The sequence below is a fragment of the Aphidius gifuensis genome, unplaced genomic scaffold (genome assembly GCF_014905175.1).
Source record: "Aphidius gifuensis isolate YNYX2018 unplaced genomic scaffold, ASM1490517v1 Contig8, whole genome shotgun sequence".
In the NCBI taxonomy this organism is placed as follows: Eukaryota; Metazoa; Arthropoda; class Insecta; order Hymenoptera; family Braconidae; genus Aphidius; species Aphidius gifuensis.
Genome location: NW_025220589.1, coordinates 27,209 through 43,809, shown reverse-complemented (window position 1 = coordinate 43,809; position 16,601 = coordinate 27,209). Strand labels below are relative to the sequence as shown.

Here is a 16,601-nt window from a genome sequence, read left to right as displayed (position 1 = left end):
TGATTGTGTAAATATAGAGCAACCACTGCTGTCAAAGTGACGCTTTTTGACACTGACGCGTAAGAAAGTATTATTGAGAATAATTAATAACTCGGTTCTTTATTTAATTTGAAAATCATACTTTAAGTAATCGTAATCGATACAACTTTTTTTTTAGTTAAAATATACAAACTTAGACGTATTTAAGTTTTATTGTTGAATTTTTGAAATATAATATTGTATCTTCTTTTCAAGCTTTGCATTTCTCGAGAAATGAAAGACATATTTAGGTTTATTGTTCGCGAAAGTGATAGTAATAAAATATATTCATACATTAAATTTCATATAATTTATGATAACATGTTTTTTTGATTATTTTTGTATGATTTCAGTTTAAAATGTATGAGAAGAACATACGCTCAGAAATAAAAATGCATCATATCTTGGAAAATGTTGAATCGGGCAAGTATTTTTTTATTTTCACATTTCTTTATATTTATTATTTATCATATAATAAAATTTTCAATTTGTTTTCTATTTCAGATATCCGGATCTACCAATATTTTGCGAAAAAATTTCCGATTTCAAGAGATGGAACGTTTGAGGATCTTCAAACCCTCTATCCGGAAGAAGAAGAAGAGTATGAAAGTTTACCAATCATAAGTATGGCTAATACAGCTCTTAATCAATTAGAACGATTTATTAAAAAAACTGAAAAAAGTTATCCTACACAAATTTTATAGAAAAATAAAGAAAAATAAAAAATTGCAATAAGTTGTTTAAATTTATTATATTGAGAAAAAATATTTAAAAAAATATGGAAACATATACCATATATTACTATTATTTTTTATCTTAACATAAAAATTTGTGAGAACACTTTTTATTTCAGATATGAGAATTATATCACTTAAAAATTCAATGTATACATTTATATATACATATATATATTTCAAATAATTATTAAAACATTATTTTCAAATGAATAATTAGACTGTAGTTGTAAAAAAAAACAATTATAATAATACTATAATTATATATATATATATATATATATTATAGTTATATATATTGAAGAGAATAATATATGTATTAGTATATATGTATACATATTCACATTCGTTGCTTCAAATTCAGTTTGAAAAATCATTCAATACTAAATATTTATATAATTACACTACTCGATAATATATGACGATTGAAAGAATTTTTTACGGCATCTATCACAAAATTTGTAAACTTATAAATAAGTGAGGGGCGTTGCAAGAGAAATCCGTTGACCAATGTTTTTTTATTTTCTGCTTTGTGGGAAATTAAAGGGCGACCGGTAAGATTTTATGGAGGGAAAGCATAACTCTTACTCACTCACTCTGGTGGGCTCTTATGAAAAAAAAAAAAAATGTGGAAGGGACAGCTTCCCCATCTTAAACTCTTCCCAGCAGCGTTGTATCTAGTTGAAACTTGCTCGTTTGAGCGTTAAGTTCTCTCGGTTCAAAATTATTTTTCTTTAGATTGTTTCAATTTGTTAAGTTTTTATAGTTTTTATTTTTACATAAAGGTGAGTGCAAGTAGTTTTATTCTTTACGAGTATCGAAATTCAATTAAATTTATTGTTAAAATTTTTCAATTATTATTATTTTTTGAAGATACACTGTTGATTTGTGTATTATACATTTCTTTTAATAATTTTTTATCTCATGAGGTTGAAATTTTTTTATTTTCATAGTTATAATTGTCGCAATGGATCAACTTTTACTACAGATGCAAATGCGCGAAAACTTCAGTAGTGTATTAAGGCAACTTGAGAAGAATCCAAATAACGCGGAAATTGCTGCTGCTATATGTAAAATTCAAGCCCATATTAAAGACCTTAATAAATCATTGGGTACCCTTAAAACATCTAGGAAAAAAATGACCTCTGCAACAGTTGCTTTGTTAACCTCATGTAAATTAAAATTACAACATTTACAAAAAAGTGGTAGTACAATGGAAAATGAAATTTCCACATCATCATCACCAATTATAGATAATGTCATTCAAGCAGATTCTATTAATAAAAGAATAAGATGGACTGATTTAGAATCTGCATTTCAAAAGCGAATGACAACTGGAATGTTCGTTAATATAATACATAAAAATTTGAATTCGTTCTTTAAAGATGTGAAAATTCTGCTGATTATTCGTTTACATAATTTATTGAAGGAAAAAAGTGCTATTAAACTCAACACAATTTTAGCATGTAATTTTGAAATTGTTAAAGAGGAAGAAATTATGATTGAAACAAAATATTTTACTGATGGATGCATGGAAATTCTACAATCAACAGATCTAGATGAAGTATTAACGAAAAATTTTGAAAAGTTAAAAACTGATATTGAAGAAAAAGAAATGGAGGGCTCAGGCTGGACCCTGCATGAAATCATGCATCTAGAAATAAATATAAATGACTATATACCTCTGCGTGGTGGTTTATCAACATTGATTGAAATGCCAACATGGATTCAAAGCACAAGATCAGTTGTAAATGTAAAAAATTATGATGACAATTATTGTTTTATTTGGAGTGTGTTAGCTGCAATTTACAAACTTCAAACAAATCCGCAAAGGGTTAGCTCATATGAAAAATATATAAATAATTTAAATCTAGATGGAATAACATTCCCAATGTCATGGAGTAAAATTAAACAATTTGAAAAGAATAATCATTTAAAAATAAATGTTTATGGTATTGATAATACGGATAATTTAGAAGCTGAATCTGAGGATGAAGAAGCTGATAATTTGAATAAGAACAATAAGAAAAAAAAAAAACGTGAAGAGCGGATTGTTCCATATTATTTGTCTGATAATATTGAATCAAATTATAAAACTATCCATCTTTTGATTATTGAAAAAAATGAAAAAAAAATTGATGGTTCACAAGATGAAGAAGCAGAAGAAGATGAGTCTGATGCTGACGATTTTGATGAATACGATTTTAATAATCCATTAAATAAAAAAAAACTGAGCGAATTTACAAATCATCACTTTGCTTGGATTAAAAATCTATCAAGACTTGTGAGCAAACAAATATCATTGTACAATGGTAAAAAATTTATTTGTGATCGTTGTTTATCATATTTTCATTCACCGAAATCAATTGAAAATCATAAGCAACAATGTCTTGAAAAAAATCAATATGCAATGGTGATGCCTACCGAACAAAATAATATATTGAAATTTAAAAATTATAAATATCAGCTCAGAGTACCTTTTGTAGTGTATGCAGACCTTGAAAGTATATTAGAAAAAGTAACAGATACTTCTAACGATTTAATAAAAAAGAAATTTCAACAAAAACATATACCAAGTAGTATAGCTTATTACACTAAATGTAGTTACGATGAAAAACTTTCAACATTCAAATTAGAAAGATCTAAAAATTGCATCGAGTGGTTTATTAATGAACTTCACGAGTTGGCACACAATGTTGATTATATATTAGATGATATTAAACCAATGAATCTAACTTTCGACGAACAATTAGAATTTTCCGCATCAACAAAATGTCATATTTGCACAAAAAAATTTACGCTAGACGATATCAAGGTTCGAGATCATTGTCACTTTACAGGAGCTTACCGAGGTGCTGCACATGTGGGGCAAGTAAATTTAATTATCTATCATTATTATTATTCAATAAGAAAAAAAAAAAAAAAAAAAAAAGCAAATGAAAATTTTTAATTTTACAGATGTAATCTCAATTATCAAGAGTCTTGCACAATAGCTGTTGTTTTTCATGGTTTGAGTAATTATGATAGCCACTTTTTAATTAAACAGTTAAAAAAACAATTTCCAGGAACGATTGACTTATTAGCACTTAATAAAGAGAGTAAACTAAACATGTAAAAGGTACTAGAATTAGATTCCGTTTTATAGATTCATATAAATTTATGGCAAGCTCAATTAGCACGCTTGCAAATGAATTAGAAGATAAAGATAAAAGTATCAGTCTTAGTTTTTGCAACAATCTAGAAGAATTTAAATTGATTACTAAAAAAGGGATATTCCCATATGACTACATTGATTCTTGGGAAAAATTCAATGAAGAACAATTACCTTCAAAACTTGATTTTTATTCACAATTAAATGAGGAACATATAAGTGAAATTGATTATAATCATGCTTGCAATGTTTGGGAAAAATTTCATATAAAAAATTTAGGCGAGTACTCAGACTTATATCTGCGTACTGATGTTCTTTTGTTGGCTGATATTTTTGAGAATTTTAGATATTTTTGTTTAAAAACGTATGAGTTAGATCCAGCTCACTATTTTACATTGCCGGGATTAAGCTTTAACGCTATGTTGAAATATACAGAAATTGAATTAGAATTGATAACTGATGCTGATAAATTATTGTTTATTGAGGGAGGTATTAGAGGAGGTTTATCACAATGTTCACATCGCCATGTTATCGCAAATAATAAATATATGAACGAATATAATCCAAACATTGAAGATTCTTATTTAATGTATTTTGATATAAATAAATTAAATTCAATCGAAGATAACTCAGAGTGGGGCTACATACTTGAGGTTGATTTAGATTATCCAGTTAATTTACATAATGAACACAAAGACTTACCATCAGCGCCAGAACGTCGAATACCACCTCTATCAACAAGTAAATGTCCAAAATCATTAGCAACGCTATACAATAAAGAAAAATATATCATTCATTATAAAAATTTAAAACAATATGTATCTCTAGGAATAAAAATTAGAAAATTATATAGAGTTTTGAAGTTTAAACAACGAGCATGGTTGAAACCTTATATTGATTTGAATACGGAATTGCGAACTAAGGCAACATCACTTTTTGCTAAAAATCTTTTTAAATCATTAATAAATATATGTTTCGGAAAAATGTTGGAATCAGCTCGTTCGCAAAGAATAATAAAATTAGTTTCTAGATATGGAGGACGTGGTGGAGCAAGAGCTCTAATATCAAAGCCCAATTTTCACAGTGCACTAATCATAGATGATTTAGTTATTATTGAGATGAAACGTCTTAGTATTCTTTTTAATAAACCAATGTATGGAGGTTTTTGTATTTTAGATATTTCAAAAACAGTTATTTATGATTTTTATTACAATTATATTAAAAAAATATTTCAAGATAAAGTTAAATTTGTATATATGGATACTGATAGTGCAATTTTACACATTTTTACACCTGATATTTATGAATTTATTCGCAAAGAATGTGATAATTTCGATACGTCTGATTATCCAATTGCTATAATATTCCTCAAAAAAATAAAAAAGTGCCAGGTATAATGAAAGATGAATGTAATGGGAAAATTATGAAGGAATTTATTGGTTTGCGTTCAAAAGCATACTCATTTTTAGTTGAAAATGAATCGTGCGATAATAATGTAAAACTTCATAAAAAAGCTAAAGGGGTAAAAAAGTCATCAATGAAAACAATTACGTTTGAAGATTATAAAAATTGTGTGGAAAATCATGCAAAAATATCTAGAAAACAAAATTTAATAAGGTCAGAAAAGCATCAAGTTTATACAATTACTACAGAGAAAATCGCTTTAAGCTGGGACGATGATAAACGAGAACTCATTGAAAATAAAAATTATACTTTGCCTTGGGGCTATGCACAAGAGCTTAGAGATATATAAATTATTAATATTGTAATTTTATGTAACTCTTTTTAATAAAACAACCATGGAAAAAAAATTATTCTTTATTTATTTATTTATTGATATGTTTACAAAGCTGTTTTCTCTATCCATTGATTGTGTGATGCATCAAAACCAAGATATTTTACATACTGGTAATGTTTTATTAATTTTTTTAATCGTGAAAATTTCAGTTGTCCAATTAGGTTTGTAACTTTTTTCAAACAATTGTTTGTATTTGCTTATTCTAACACTATCATTTAATTTAAATTTGATTTTTTTATTTTCATAATTAAATTTTTTAAATACAGTATTTTTTAAGATTTTTATATTTTCACCAACAACTTCCACAGGTGCCATTTTGATTGTTCGATGTTTTGTTTTATTATATTGATCAATTAATTTTGATAATATTTTGATCCATTTATAGTTGCCTTGAAGGCTAAATTCAAAAAATAATTTGTTTTTAATTGTTCGATTGAATCTCTCAACAATTCCTGCCTTAATTTTCGAAAACGTAGAATACATATGCACATCATACTTTTTTAACATTGATTGAAAGTTTGAATTATAAAATTCCGTGCCTTCATCAACATGAAGATTTTTACAAACACGACCTTTTTTAAAAATTGATTCCATTGCAGCTGATACTTCCTTTCCAGTTTTTGTTTTGAGCGCAGCGGCCCAACTGAATTTTGAAAAATTATCAATCACTGTTAAAATATATTTGTATCCCGAATTAACGTTTGAATATTCAATCATATCAATAAGATCCGCTTGCCATGTCTCATCTTTGTCACGAATATCAACTTTTCTTCTTAAAATTTTTCCTTGCTGGTGGTGCAGTCGCACAACATCTTTTTAAGTTCACTCATCTTCTTTGATAGTTGTACAACGACTGAGAATTTTATTTTTCCTTAAATATTAATATATAATATTTGCCTCTTAATTCTTCAATAATTGACATTATTTCATTATTATGACTCCCATTGCCAGCTGTTTGTGAAGCGATGAGTAAGCGTAATCGATCAACGAGCTCATTGCCATCGTCCCAATAAATATAATTAACGTTTGATTTATTCTTCTTTTGAAGAGACATTGTTGTTGGGAGCAATCCAAACCCTTTTTTTTTCTTCTTCTCAATATATGGTTCAATAAATGTTATATATTTTGAAGACGCTGGATTTTTTATATAATTATTAATGCTATGATACCTTAAATGGGCATTTGTATTGAGAAGAATTTTAATATAATTTTTTTCATCATCATGAGTTATTTTTGTTTTATTTGGTTTTTTAAGAATCAATAATTCCATTAATCCAGGAGTTATCTCATATGTTGTGTGTGCAATATTAATTTTATTATTACTTTCAAATATTAAATCAGAATTTCCAATTTTTAATTTGTCTATTATTTTTTTTATACCATAATCAGCATCCCAATGTAAAGTATTAATTTTTTGAAGGTATTCTTCAGATAATGGGTCAATACTTGCTTCCTCAGTTGAATCAAATATTTCTTCTACATTACTATTACTTTCATGGAATATATCCTCTTCACTACTTGATTCATCAAACTCAGGAGCATCATCTTCATAATTAGTTTTTTCACTTGAATTTACTTTTATTTGATTTTGAACGTTATCATTATTAGAAATATTATTTTGCTTATCTTTATTCCTTGTTTCCAAATTAGCAGCTAATTTCTCAAGTAGTAAAATAACTGGTTTTAAGTATTCATTAGATGCCTCAGATATATTTTCTCTTTCTAATTTTAACATTTGATGTTTTTTGCGTATAACATTTTGAACTTTTTCCAATTCACTAAGAAATTTTGTTTCATCAGAGAGTAATTGTTTCGAGAGAGGCATGTTGATTCTTCAAAGTTACAGTATCGACTAATTCTTTTATTAAATTTTTTTATCATTTATATTTATAAAGCAGTCAAAATTTTTTCTATACCTTCCATTATTCAATTCACGATCCTTATCGATACACATAAAACAATATTTTTCTTTCCAACAATTATTACACATTTCACGAAATTTATTATATTCCATATCCATTAGGGTGGCCCTTAAAATGGTCAATGATGAATTTTTATGAGTGCACCCCCTAGAATGGTTCCAAATAAATAAAAAAAAATCCTGACAAAATTTCAAAGCCCTATTTTAATATTAACCCGTGCCTCAAGTCACTTACTTTTTCCCATTTAATTAACATGGTGATTTTTCTATATTTCAGTAATAATACTGTGGAGTCGTCTGTAAATATGTGAAAAATAGCATAGTATACCATTTTCTTTATTTTTTTATGTAGAATTTAACTGCATTCACCGCTTGTCGAAATTTTTAATATTGGACCTACTATATGGGTTGACCCAAACCAAAAGTCTCTAAATTACATTAAAAAAAAACTACAATCCGTCTACACTGGATTCTCCTGTTAACATTTATAATCTGAAAGATAAAAATAATAGGTCATTTTTTTTGAAATATCATATATGATTTAGACTCATTAACAACTCTTTTAAATACAAAATGGCGGTCTGACTTTATTGATCTAATTAATTTAAAAATTTTAAAAAATACTCAACTTTGTAAAAAATTTGATTTTATTATTCTTATTATTAACATTGATAGTATCACTATGATTATTATTAACTTCAATATTATTATTGTTGTTCTTATCATCTGTTGATATTTCCATTCTCTTAGTTATTTATGTCACTGCACGACACAAGCGCCATTCACTGCGACAGAATCACGACACGACGGCGAACGAATGCACTAATTATTGTTTTGGATATTATACATTTTATATGAAACAAAAGTATGATACCGTAAACTACGCACAAAATTTCCCAACTAATCTGAGATATGTCATTAATCCAACACTGTCTTACGCATGTTGAAGAATCAGCTGTTAATATTGTACGTCATTACACACTCGAGCGTATATTGAATTTTGACAGTAAATTAAATATTACTCATTGAGTTTTAATTATTGTGTTTACAAATCAATATAGTTTAGCTTAGAATTTGCAATATGGATTCATTACCTGTTCTTCGTCAGAATATTTATTTAGTAGGTGACGTAGACGTTCAAATCGTTGGAAATCAACTGCCAACAAATTTACAAGTCCTCAAAGTGTTGTTTTTTTACCTACGCCATGGCAGTTTACAATTATGTGACAGTAAACGTCGAGTGATACAAGAGGTTTTACTATTTTGGGAAAAAGCTAGTATCCCCACACAAGTTGAACATCGATGCGTACAGAAACTTGACAATTTGTATCAAGAATGGCGTAATTTACAGAAAAATCGATCTCGACCGTCGAACGTTGTTAAAGAGCAGGATTTTGCTTCAAATTTGAATAAACTTTTTGATATTGCACATGGGTTTGTTGATCACAATATTGATGAAGTCAAAAAAGAGTTTTTGTTAGATCAACGAAACGATCGTAGAAAATATATCGCCAACATTGAAACTCCAAATAGTGTAGAACAAAGCTCACGTGAAATTGAAAAACAAGAAAAATATTTGCAGAGAAAAAGAAAAGCAGAGGAAGAGCAGCGACGCTTAGGTAAGGAATAACTTTTTGACAATTACTTAAAAAAAGATACAAAATGACTGTCAGTACGGTCATTTTGTTAGTTATTCCGTAATAACTTAAATACAGAGCCGGGAATTCGTCTGTTATTTCAGCTTGCCGTAAATATCATGGCAACGTGGTGAAATGAAGTTAAAAAAGAAGACAATCTGAACCTCGTTTATGGAAATATGGCCTTTTGAAACTGACTTTATATTTTTCGCCTCTTAAAAATGGCTTTATAATTTTGGCCTCTTAAAATGACCTTATGTTTTTGGAATTTTCAAAATGGCCTTTAAAAATGGCCTTTTTTATGTTTTTGGCCTGAAGAAATTATCTCATGTTATTGCTTTTTAAAAAATGTCCTCATGTTTTTGCAAATGTTATGAGAACATTTTTCAAGAATGCAACAACATGAGAGAATTTCTTTAGGCCAAAAACACGAAAAAACCATTTTTAAAGGCCATTTAGAAGAAGCCAAAAATATAAGACCATTTTTGAGAGTTCAAAGAAATAAGGCCTTTCTTGAGAAGCCAAAAAAAATAAGGCTATTTTTCGAGAGGCTATTATTTCCGTGTATGAGGTTCAGATCGTCTTTTTTTAAACTATATTTCACCATGTTGCATGGTATTTACGGCACGCTGAAATAACAGACGAACTTCTCGGCTCTGCTTATATATTTCAAGAATATTAATAGTGGTATTCGATTTTCAGACGAAATAACAGAATTAGAATCAGGTAGCTCTGGTTTGTCTGCTCTCGCATTGAGTCATAAAAGTGCTGGATCTAACTTTTCTGCTAGTAATGAAACTGAAGCAGGCCCTTCTGTTGCCAAGAAGTCTCGTGGAACTGTACTGGTGATAACACCCAAATTATCAGCAGTTCTCGACAGATGTAAAGTATCAGATCGGAATGCAGTCCATTTGCTCATTGCTACGACTCAAGCATTAAACATCGATCCAAATGATTTGATAATAAACAGAAATTCAATTCACTCTACAAGAGAAAAGCATCGTAGAGATCTGGCAGAGAAAATAAAAGGAATTTTCAACGGAGTTGATTTGAAGGCAGTGACCCTGCATTTTGATGGAAAACTTCTCCCAAACTTGCAGAAGCATGAATCATTTGAGAGACTGCCAGTAGTTGCAACTGCAAATGGAACTGAACAGCTTTTAGCTGTACCTGAAATTGATAATTCCATGGGTTCTACCCAGGCAAAAGCATTATGCGAAGTCCTTATTGATTGGAATCTTGCTGACAAAATAAAAGCTCTATGCTGTGATACTACTGCTGCTAATTTGGGAATTCACAAAGGCGCAGCAGTTATTCTAGAGCAATTGTTAGAAAGGCAACTACTCTATTTTCCTTGTCGACACCATATTTTTGAGCTGGTATTAAGAAGTGCTTTTGAAGTATATATTCCATCAGTTGGAAGTCCAAACGTTTCTTTATTTAAACGATTTCGAGACGGCTGGAATAATTTAGATCATGCGAAGTTTACAACAGGTATACAAGATGGAAGTTTAAAGAATAAGCTTATAGAACATATCGATGCAATCGATTTGTTTGTGCAGGATAAGTTGAAAAATAGATGTTTAAGAGATGACTATCAAGAACTATTAAATTTGACCCGAATAGTCATTGGCAAGGTTCCACCTTCTGAAGCGAAATTTAGATACCCAGGTGCATTTCACCATGCTCGCTGGATGGCAAAAGCTATTTACGCATTAAAAATGTATTTATTTCGTGAACAAATTAATTTGAAAACTGCTGAAAAACAAGGACTAACTGCAATGTGTCATTTCATTGTAACAGTATACGTGAAGGCTTGGTTCATGGCTTCGTCTGCTATTCATGCTTCGAACCATGACCTTCAATTTTTGAAAGTACTGTTCGAATATCAATCAGTCGATAAAAAAATATCTGATGCAACATTGGGAAAGATGTTGAACCATCTTTGGTATCTTAATCCCCAATTAGCTGCAACGTCATTTTTTGACGATCAAGTATCAGTTGAAGTTAAAAAAAAAATGGTGCAAAAATTAGAAGTAGATGATGAATCGCATGAAAAAAACTCTAAACGTGTAAATTTTAAAAAAGATCATCTTGAACTGATACTTAATCAAGAAATGGATTATTTTATTAATCGGGAATCCCTGGAGTTTTTCAAGATATATGAAATAAATACAAGATTTCTGGAGCTCGATCCAACTTTGTGGCATCTTGATGAATATTACCAAAATGCAAAAAAAATAATCATGAATTTAAGATTCGTCAATGACTGTGCAGAGAGAGCAGTGAATTTGGTTCAAAATTTTAATAATTTATTTACACACGATGAAGAACAAAAGCAATATATCTTGCAACTTGTTGCTTCATATAGAAAATCACATCCAAATGCGAATAAAGAAACAGCAGTTAAAGAGATAGAATTTTGAAGCATCAATAATAACTTAACATGTATCCGTATTTGGTTAAATCTATGAAAAATGACAAAAATACAACCTTTATTTTGATAATAATAATGTTAATAACAATAAAAATAATAATAATATTAATGTTAATAATAAGAATAATAAAATCAAATTTTTTACAAAGTTGAGTGTTTTTTAAAATTTTTAAATTAATTACATCAATGAAGTCAGACCGCCATTTTGTATTTAAAAAAGTTATTAATGAGTCTAAATCATATATGATATTTCAAAAAAAATGACCTATTATTTTTATCTTTCAAATTATAAATGTTAACAGGAGAATCCAGTGTAGACGGATTGTAGTTTTTTTTTTTTATGTAATTTAGAGACTTTTGGTTTGGGTGAACCCATATAGTAGGTCCAATATTAAAAATTTCGACAAGCGGTGAATGTAGTTAAATTCTACATAAAAAAATAAAGAAAATGGTATACTATGCTATTTTTCACATATTTACAGACGACTCCACAGTATTATTACTGAAATATAGAAAAATCACCATGTTAATTAAATGGGAAAAAGTAAGTGGCTTGAGGCACGGGTTAATATTAAGATAGGGCTTTGAAATTTTGTCAGGATTTTTTTTTATTTATTTGGAACCATTCTAGGGGGTGCACTCATAAAAATTCATCATTGACCATTTTAAGGGCCACCCTAATATATATATATAAACTTGTAGATTTATACAAATGAATAGTGTTTATAAATTTCAGTAATGTAATTTATTTAGTCAATATACACATACAAACAGATAGGTGGTAATATATATTGAATTTGTTATTTTTTATGATTTTAAAAATCACAGTGATCTTCATAAAAATGATAGTGTCTCAACTTGTCTGAACAAGTTTTCTTTGTGTAGTTTTTTTTTATAAATATTTTATGTCTGAATTTTTTTTATTTCTTCGTTTAATTAATTCATTATTTTAATTATTAATTTAAATAAATAAATTAATCAATGTTTTCAACAACGTATTATAATTTCATGATTTATTATTTTTATTTAGAAAAATGGAAAAAGAAATGTTTGCCATCGTCCAATGGACACAAGGAGAAGATAAAGGACGATATACTGTCGGATACCCAATATCTTACATTAAAAATTTTAATTATGATTATATGAAAATGATGAATACGAACTTGATCAACCATTCCCAGTAGAATGGCATGAACCTGGGAAAAAACCTGTTGGCGGATGGGAGGTCTTTGAAGCCATTGTTATACAAGTGTCAAGTATATGAAAAGTCATAATGAATGTATAATTGAAAATGAAGAATGCGATTTTTTTAATTAACAATAATAATATAATTTATTCAGGTTCGATTAAAAAATTAGAAAAATGATGAATATCATTGACGTAAAGGCGGGCAAAAACACAAACTGCTTTGTTACCAATGGCTAAGCACATTGCCAGGAACAGAAGGAACGCAAATGTATCGAGAAAAAGGTATTTATAAAAATTTGACATAAAATTAAAATATTGATAATGAAAAAACAATAAGTTTTGAAATTAATGAAAGTGTCAAATTAGCGATGTTATATTAGTTGAGAGATTTGAAATGTTTAGAAATAATTTGGGTTTGACACATGATAAAAAATCACTACTTGAAGTTGCACTTTATACATCACCATCATTACCATATGCACTATTAGCTGTAACAACAGTTGATGATTATTTATATGTTAAATTCAGTCAATGTTCCAATTTTTTATAATTTAATGCATTATTAGTATGGGGTTTTTTTATTTATTAAATATGTTAGCTGGTTGATAAATTTTAATTTTTTTCTCATGAAAAAAAACAAGATGAATTTATTTTTTTAACCTAACAATTCAGGACATCTTGGTTCTCTATACCAATTTTTTTATTAATTATTTTCTTCTTGCTTTATCCTCATGAGTATTAAAAAAATATTAAAATGTCATTAGAAAAATATTTTATCAATGAATTGATTTCGTTATTGAATAGATTATTTTATTTTTGAAAAATTACTTGAAAACAAAAATGAAAATAATTATTAATAGCATTTAAATAATTACAAAAATAAAACTGATATTTCTTCAACAATTAATTATTAAAATACATAATTTATATAATTATTTTATTTATTGAACATTAATCAATAGTAGAATTAATGAAAGTATAAAATTAGCAATGTTATATTAGTTGAGAGATTTGAAATGTTTAGAAATAATTTGAGTTTGACACATGATAAAAATCACTACAGTTGCACTTTATACATCACCATCATTACCATATGCACTATTAGCTGTAACAACAGTTGATGATTATTTATATGTTAAATTCAGTCAATGTTCCACAATTTTTTATAGTGTCATTATTAGTATGGGGTTTTTTTATTTATTAAATATGTTAGCTGGTTGATAAATTTTAATTTTTTTCTCATGAAAAAAAACAAGATGAATTTATTTTTTTAACCTAACAATTCAGGACATCTTGGTTCTCTATACCAATTTTTTTATTAATTATTTTCTTCTTGCTTTATCCTCATGGTATTAAAAAAAATATTAAAATGTCATTAGAAAAATATTTTATCAATGAATTGATTTCGTTATTGAATATATTATTTTATTTTGAAAAATTACTTGAAAACAAAAAATAAAAATAATTGATAATAGCATTTAAATAATTACAAAATAAAACTGATATTTTTAACTTCAACAATTAATTATTAAAATACATAATTTATATAATTATTTTATTTATTGAACATTAATCAATAGTAGAATTAATGAAAGTATAAAATTAGCAATGTTATATTAGTTGAGAGATTTGAAATGTTTAGAAATAATTTGAGTTTGACACATGATAAAAAATCACTACTTGAAGTTGCACTTTATACATCACCATCATTACCATATGCACTATTAGCTGTAACAACAGTTGATGATTATTTATATGTTAAATTCAGTCAATGTTCCACAATTTTTTATAGTGTCATTATTAGTATGGGGTTTTTTTATTTATTAAATATGTTAGCTGGTTGATAAATTTTAATTTTTTTCTCATGAAAAAAAACAAGATGAATTTATTTTTTTAACCTAACAATTCAGGACATCTTGGTTCTCTATACCAATTTTTTTATTAATTATTTTCTTGCTTTATCCTCATGGTATTAAAAAAAATATTAAAATGTCATTAGAAAAATATTTTATCAATGAATTGATTTCGTTATTGAATATATTATTTTATTTTGAAAAATTACTTGAAAACAAAAAATAAAAATAATTGATAATAGCATTTAAATAATTACAAAATAAAACTGATATTTTTAACTTCAACAATTAATTATTAAAATACATAATTTATATAATTATTTTATTTATTGAACATTAATCAATAGTAGAATTAATGAAAGTATAAAATTAGCAATGTTATATTAGTTGAGAGATTTGAAATGTTTAGAAATAATTTGAGTTTGACACATGATAAAAAATCACTACTTGAAGTTGCACTTTATACATCACCATCATTACCATATGCACTATTAGCTGTAACAACAGTTGATGATTATTTCAATTATAAATGTTTTCTTTATAATTAAATTATTTTATTCATTCCAATATATCAACTTTTTTTCTTATCACAACAATTGGATAAATTCATTTTGTTAATAAGTTATTATTAATAATAACATATAATCACAAGAGTTTAATTCTTCAAAATATTTATTTAAAACAAAACTACTAATTTAAAAAAATATTTATTTAATTTCCAAAAAAGTATTTTTATTTTCCTAATGCAGTTGATAAATCATTGTGTGCCACTGAGGAAATTAAATATTTACAATATTTTTTTTTTTTCTATATATTTATACACAACTTTTTTTTTTTTTTTGTTGGATTCATATGGTACAAAAAGAAAAATAATCATTTATTTTTATTATGTAAACAACTAGATTTATATTTTAATTTTTGACTTTTAATTGTATTTTTTTAATATTCAAATTAACGTTTATTATTGATTGTTTTGACAAGTTGATAATCCATTACGTAATATTCTATAAATTTCTTTTTTATCAAATTCATTCATTCATATTTTTGTTTTTAATTTATAAGTCTAGTTTAATTTATTATTCTAATTCTATTTAATTTGTCAATATTAATTGAATAATTTTATTTTATGCATGATAATTTTATTATTTTGTTTTCATTCTCTTTAAAACTTTTATTGTTATTATTTCATAGATAAGTGAAACTGAACTTGATGATAAAAACGAATCATCAGAAATCTTAAATGTCGAACTTCTAACAGGGCCAACACTTACTGATGGAAAAGAAAAAAATGAATATGTGACTAAAGCTGATTTGAAAGCCTGTAACTATAATTCTATTTTGTATTTATTTTTTTATCTTTATTTATATATTCTAATAATAATACTTATTTTTTTTAACCTATTATTTTAGTTGCAGCTGATATTATTCATTTTAATAAAAATGAATCTTCAAAACCAAAACATTCAGAGACTACAGAAGAATCAGTTGATTGTTTTGAAAAAGCGACAAAATCTTCTAATAAAAAAGTAATTAATCATATTTTATTTGAATTATCATTTAATTTGATTTTTTTTTTTTTATTGTAATTTTTTTCAGTCACAAATAAAAATTCTGACGGCAGGTAAGAAATAAAAATCGAAATTTCTTATGATCAGTGGAAGGATGCGAAATCAAAATTAACTTTCACAGCTATGGGGTGGGCCCTTGTAAGAGCTTCATTTGAAGAAAAAAGTTTTATTAGAAAGCAATTACGATGGAGGCTCATCAAAACAAAAGTAACAAAGAAAAATTTAAGTTGAACGAGACCACCCTTCATGTTATAACAGGTAAAAAAATAATAATAATAATAATAATAATAATAATA

General features: G+C 26.8%; 1 protein-coding gene across 1 annotated transcript; it reads left to right on the top strand.

The window, feature by feature from the left end:
• The first annotated feature begins 8,609 nt into the window (after positions 1 to 8,609).
• Positions 8,610 to 11,844, top strand: LOC122860102. Its single transcript, XM_044163756.1, has 2 exons — positions 8,610 to 9,241; positions 9,962 to 11,844. The coding sequence occupies exons 1-2, from the start codon at positions 8,704 to 8,706 to the stop codon at positions 11,683 to 11,685; spliced, it is 2,262 nt and encodes a 753-aa protein (XP_044019691.1). The 5' UTR covers positions 8,610 to 8,703; the 3' UTR covers positions 11,686 to 11,844.
• The last annotated feature ends 4,757 nt before the right edge of the window (positions 11,845 to 16,601 follow it).

Excerpts from the sequence above, each read along its gene's own strand:
- LOC122860102 (XM_044163756.1), top strand. The coding sequence starts at position 8,704 with ATGGATTCATTACCTGTTCTTCGTCAGAATATTTATTTAGTAGGTGAC. Across the intron at positions 9,242-9,961 it reads GGAAGAGCAGCGACGCTTAG|ACGAAATAACAGAATTAGAA; the intron begins GTAAGGAATAAC and ends TTCGATTTTCAG.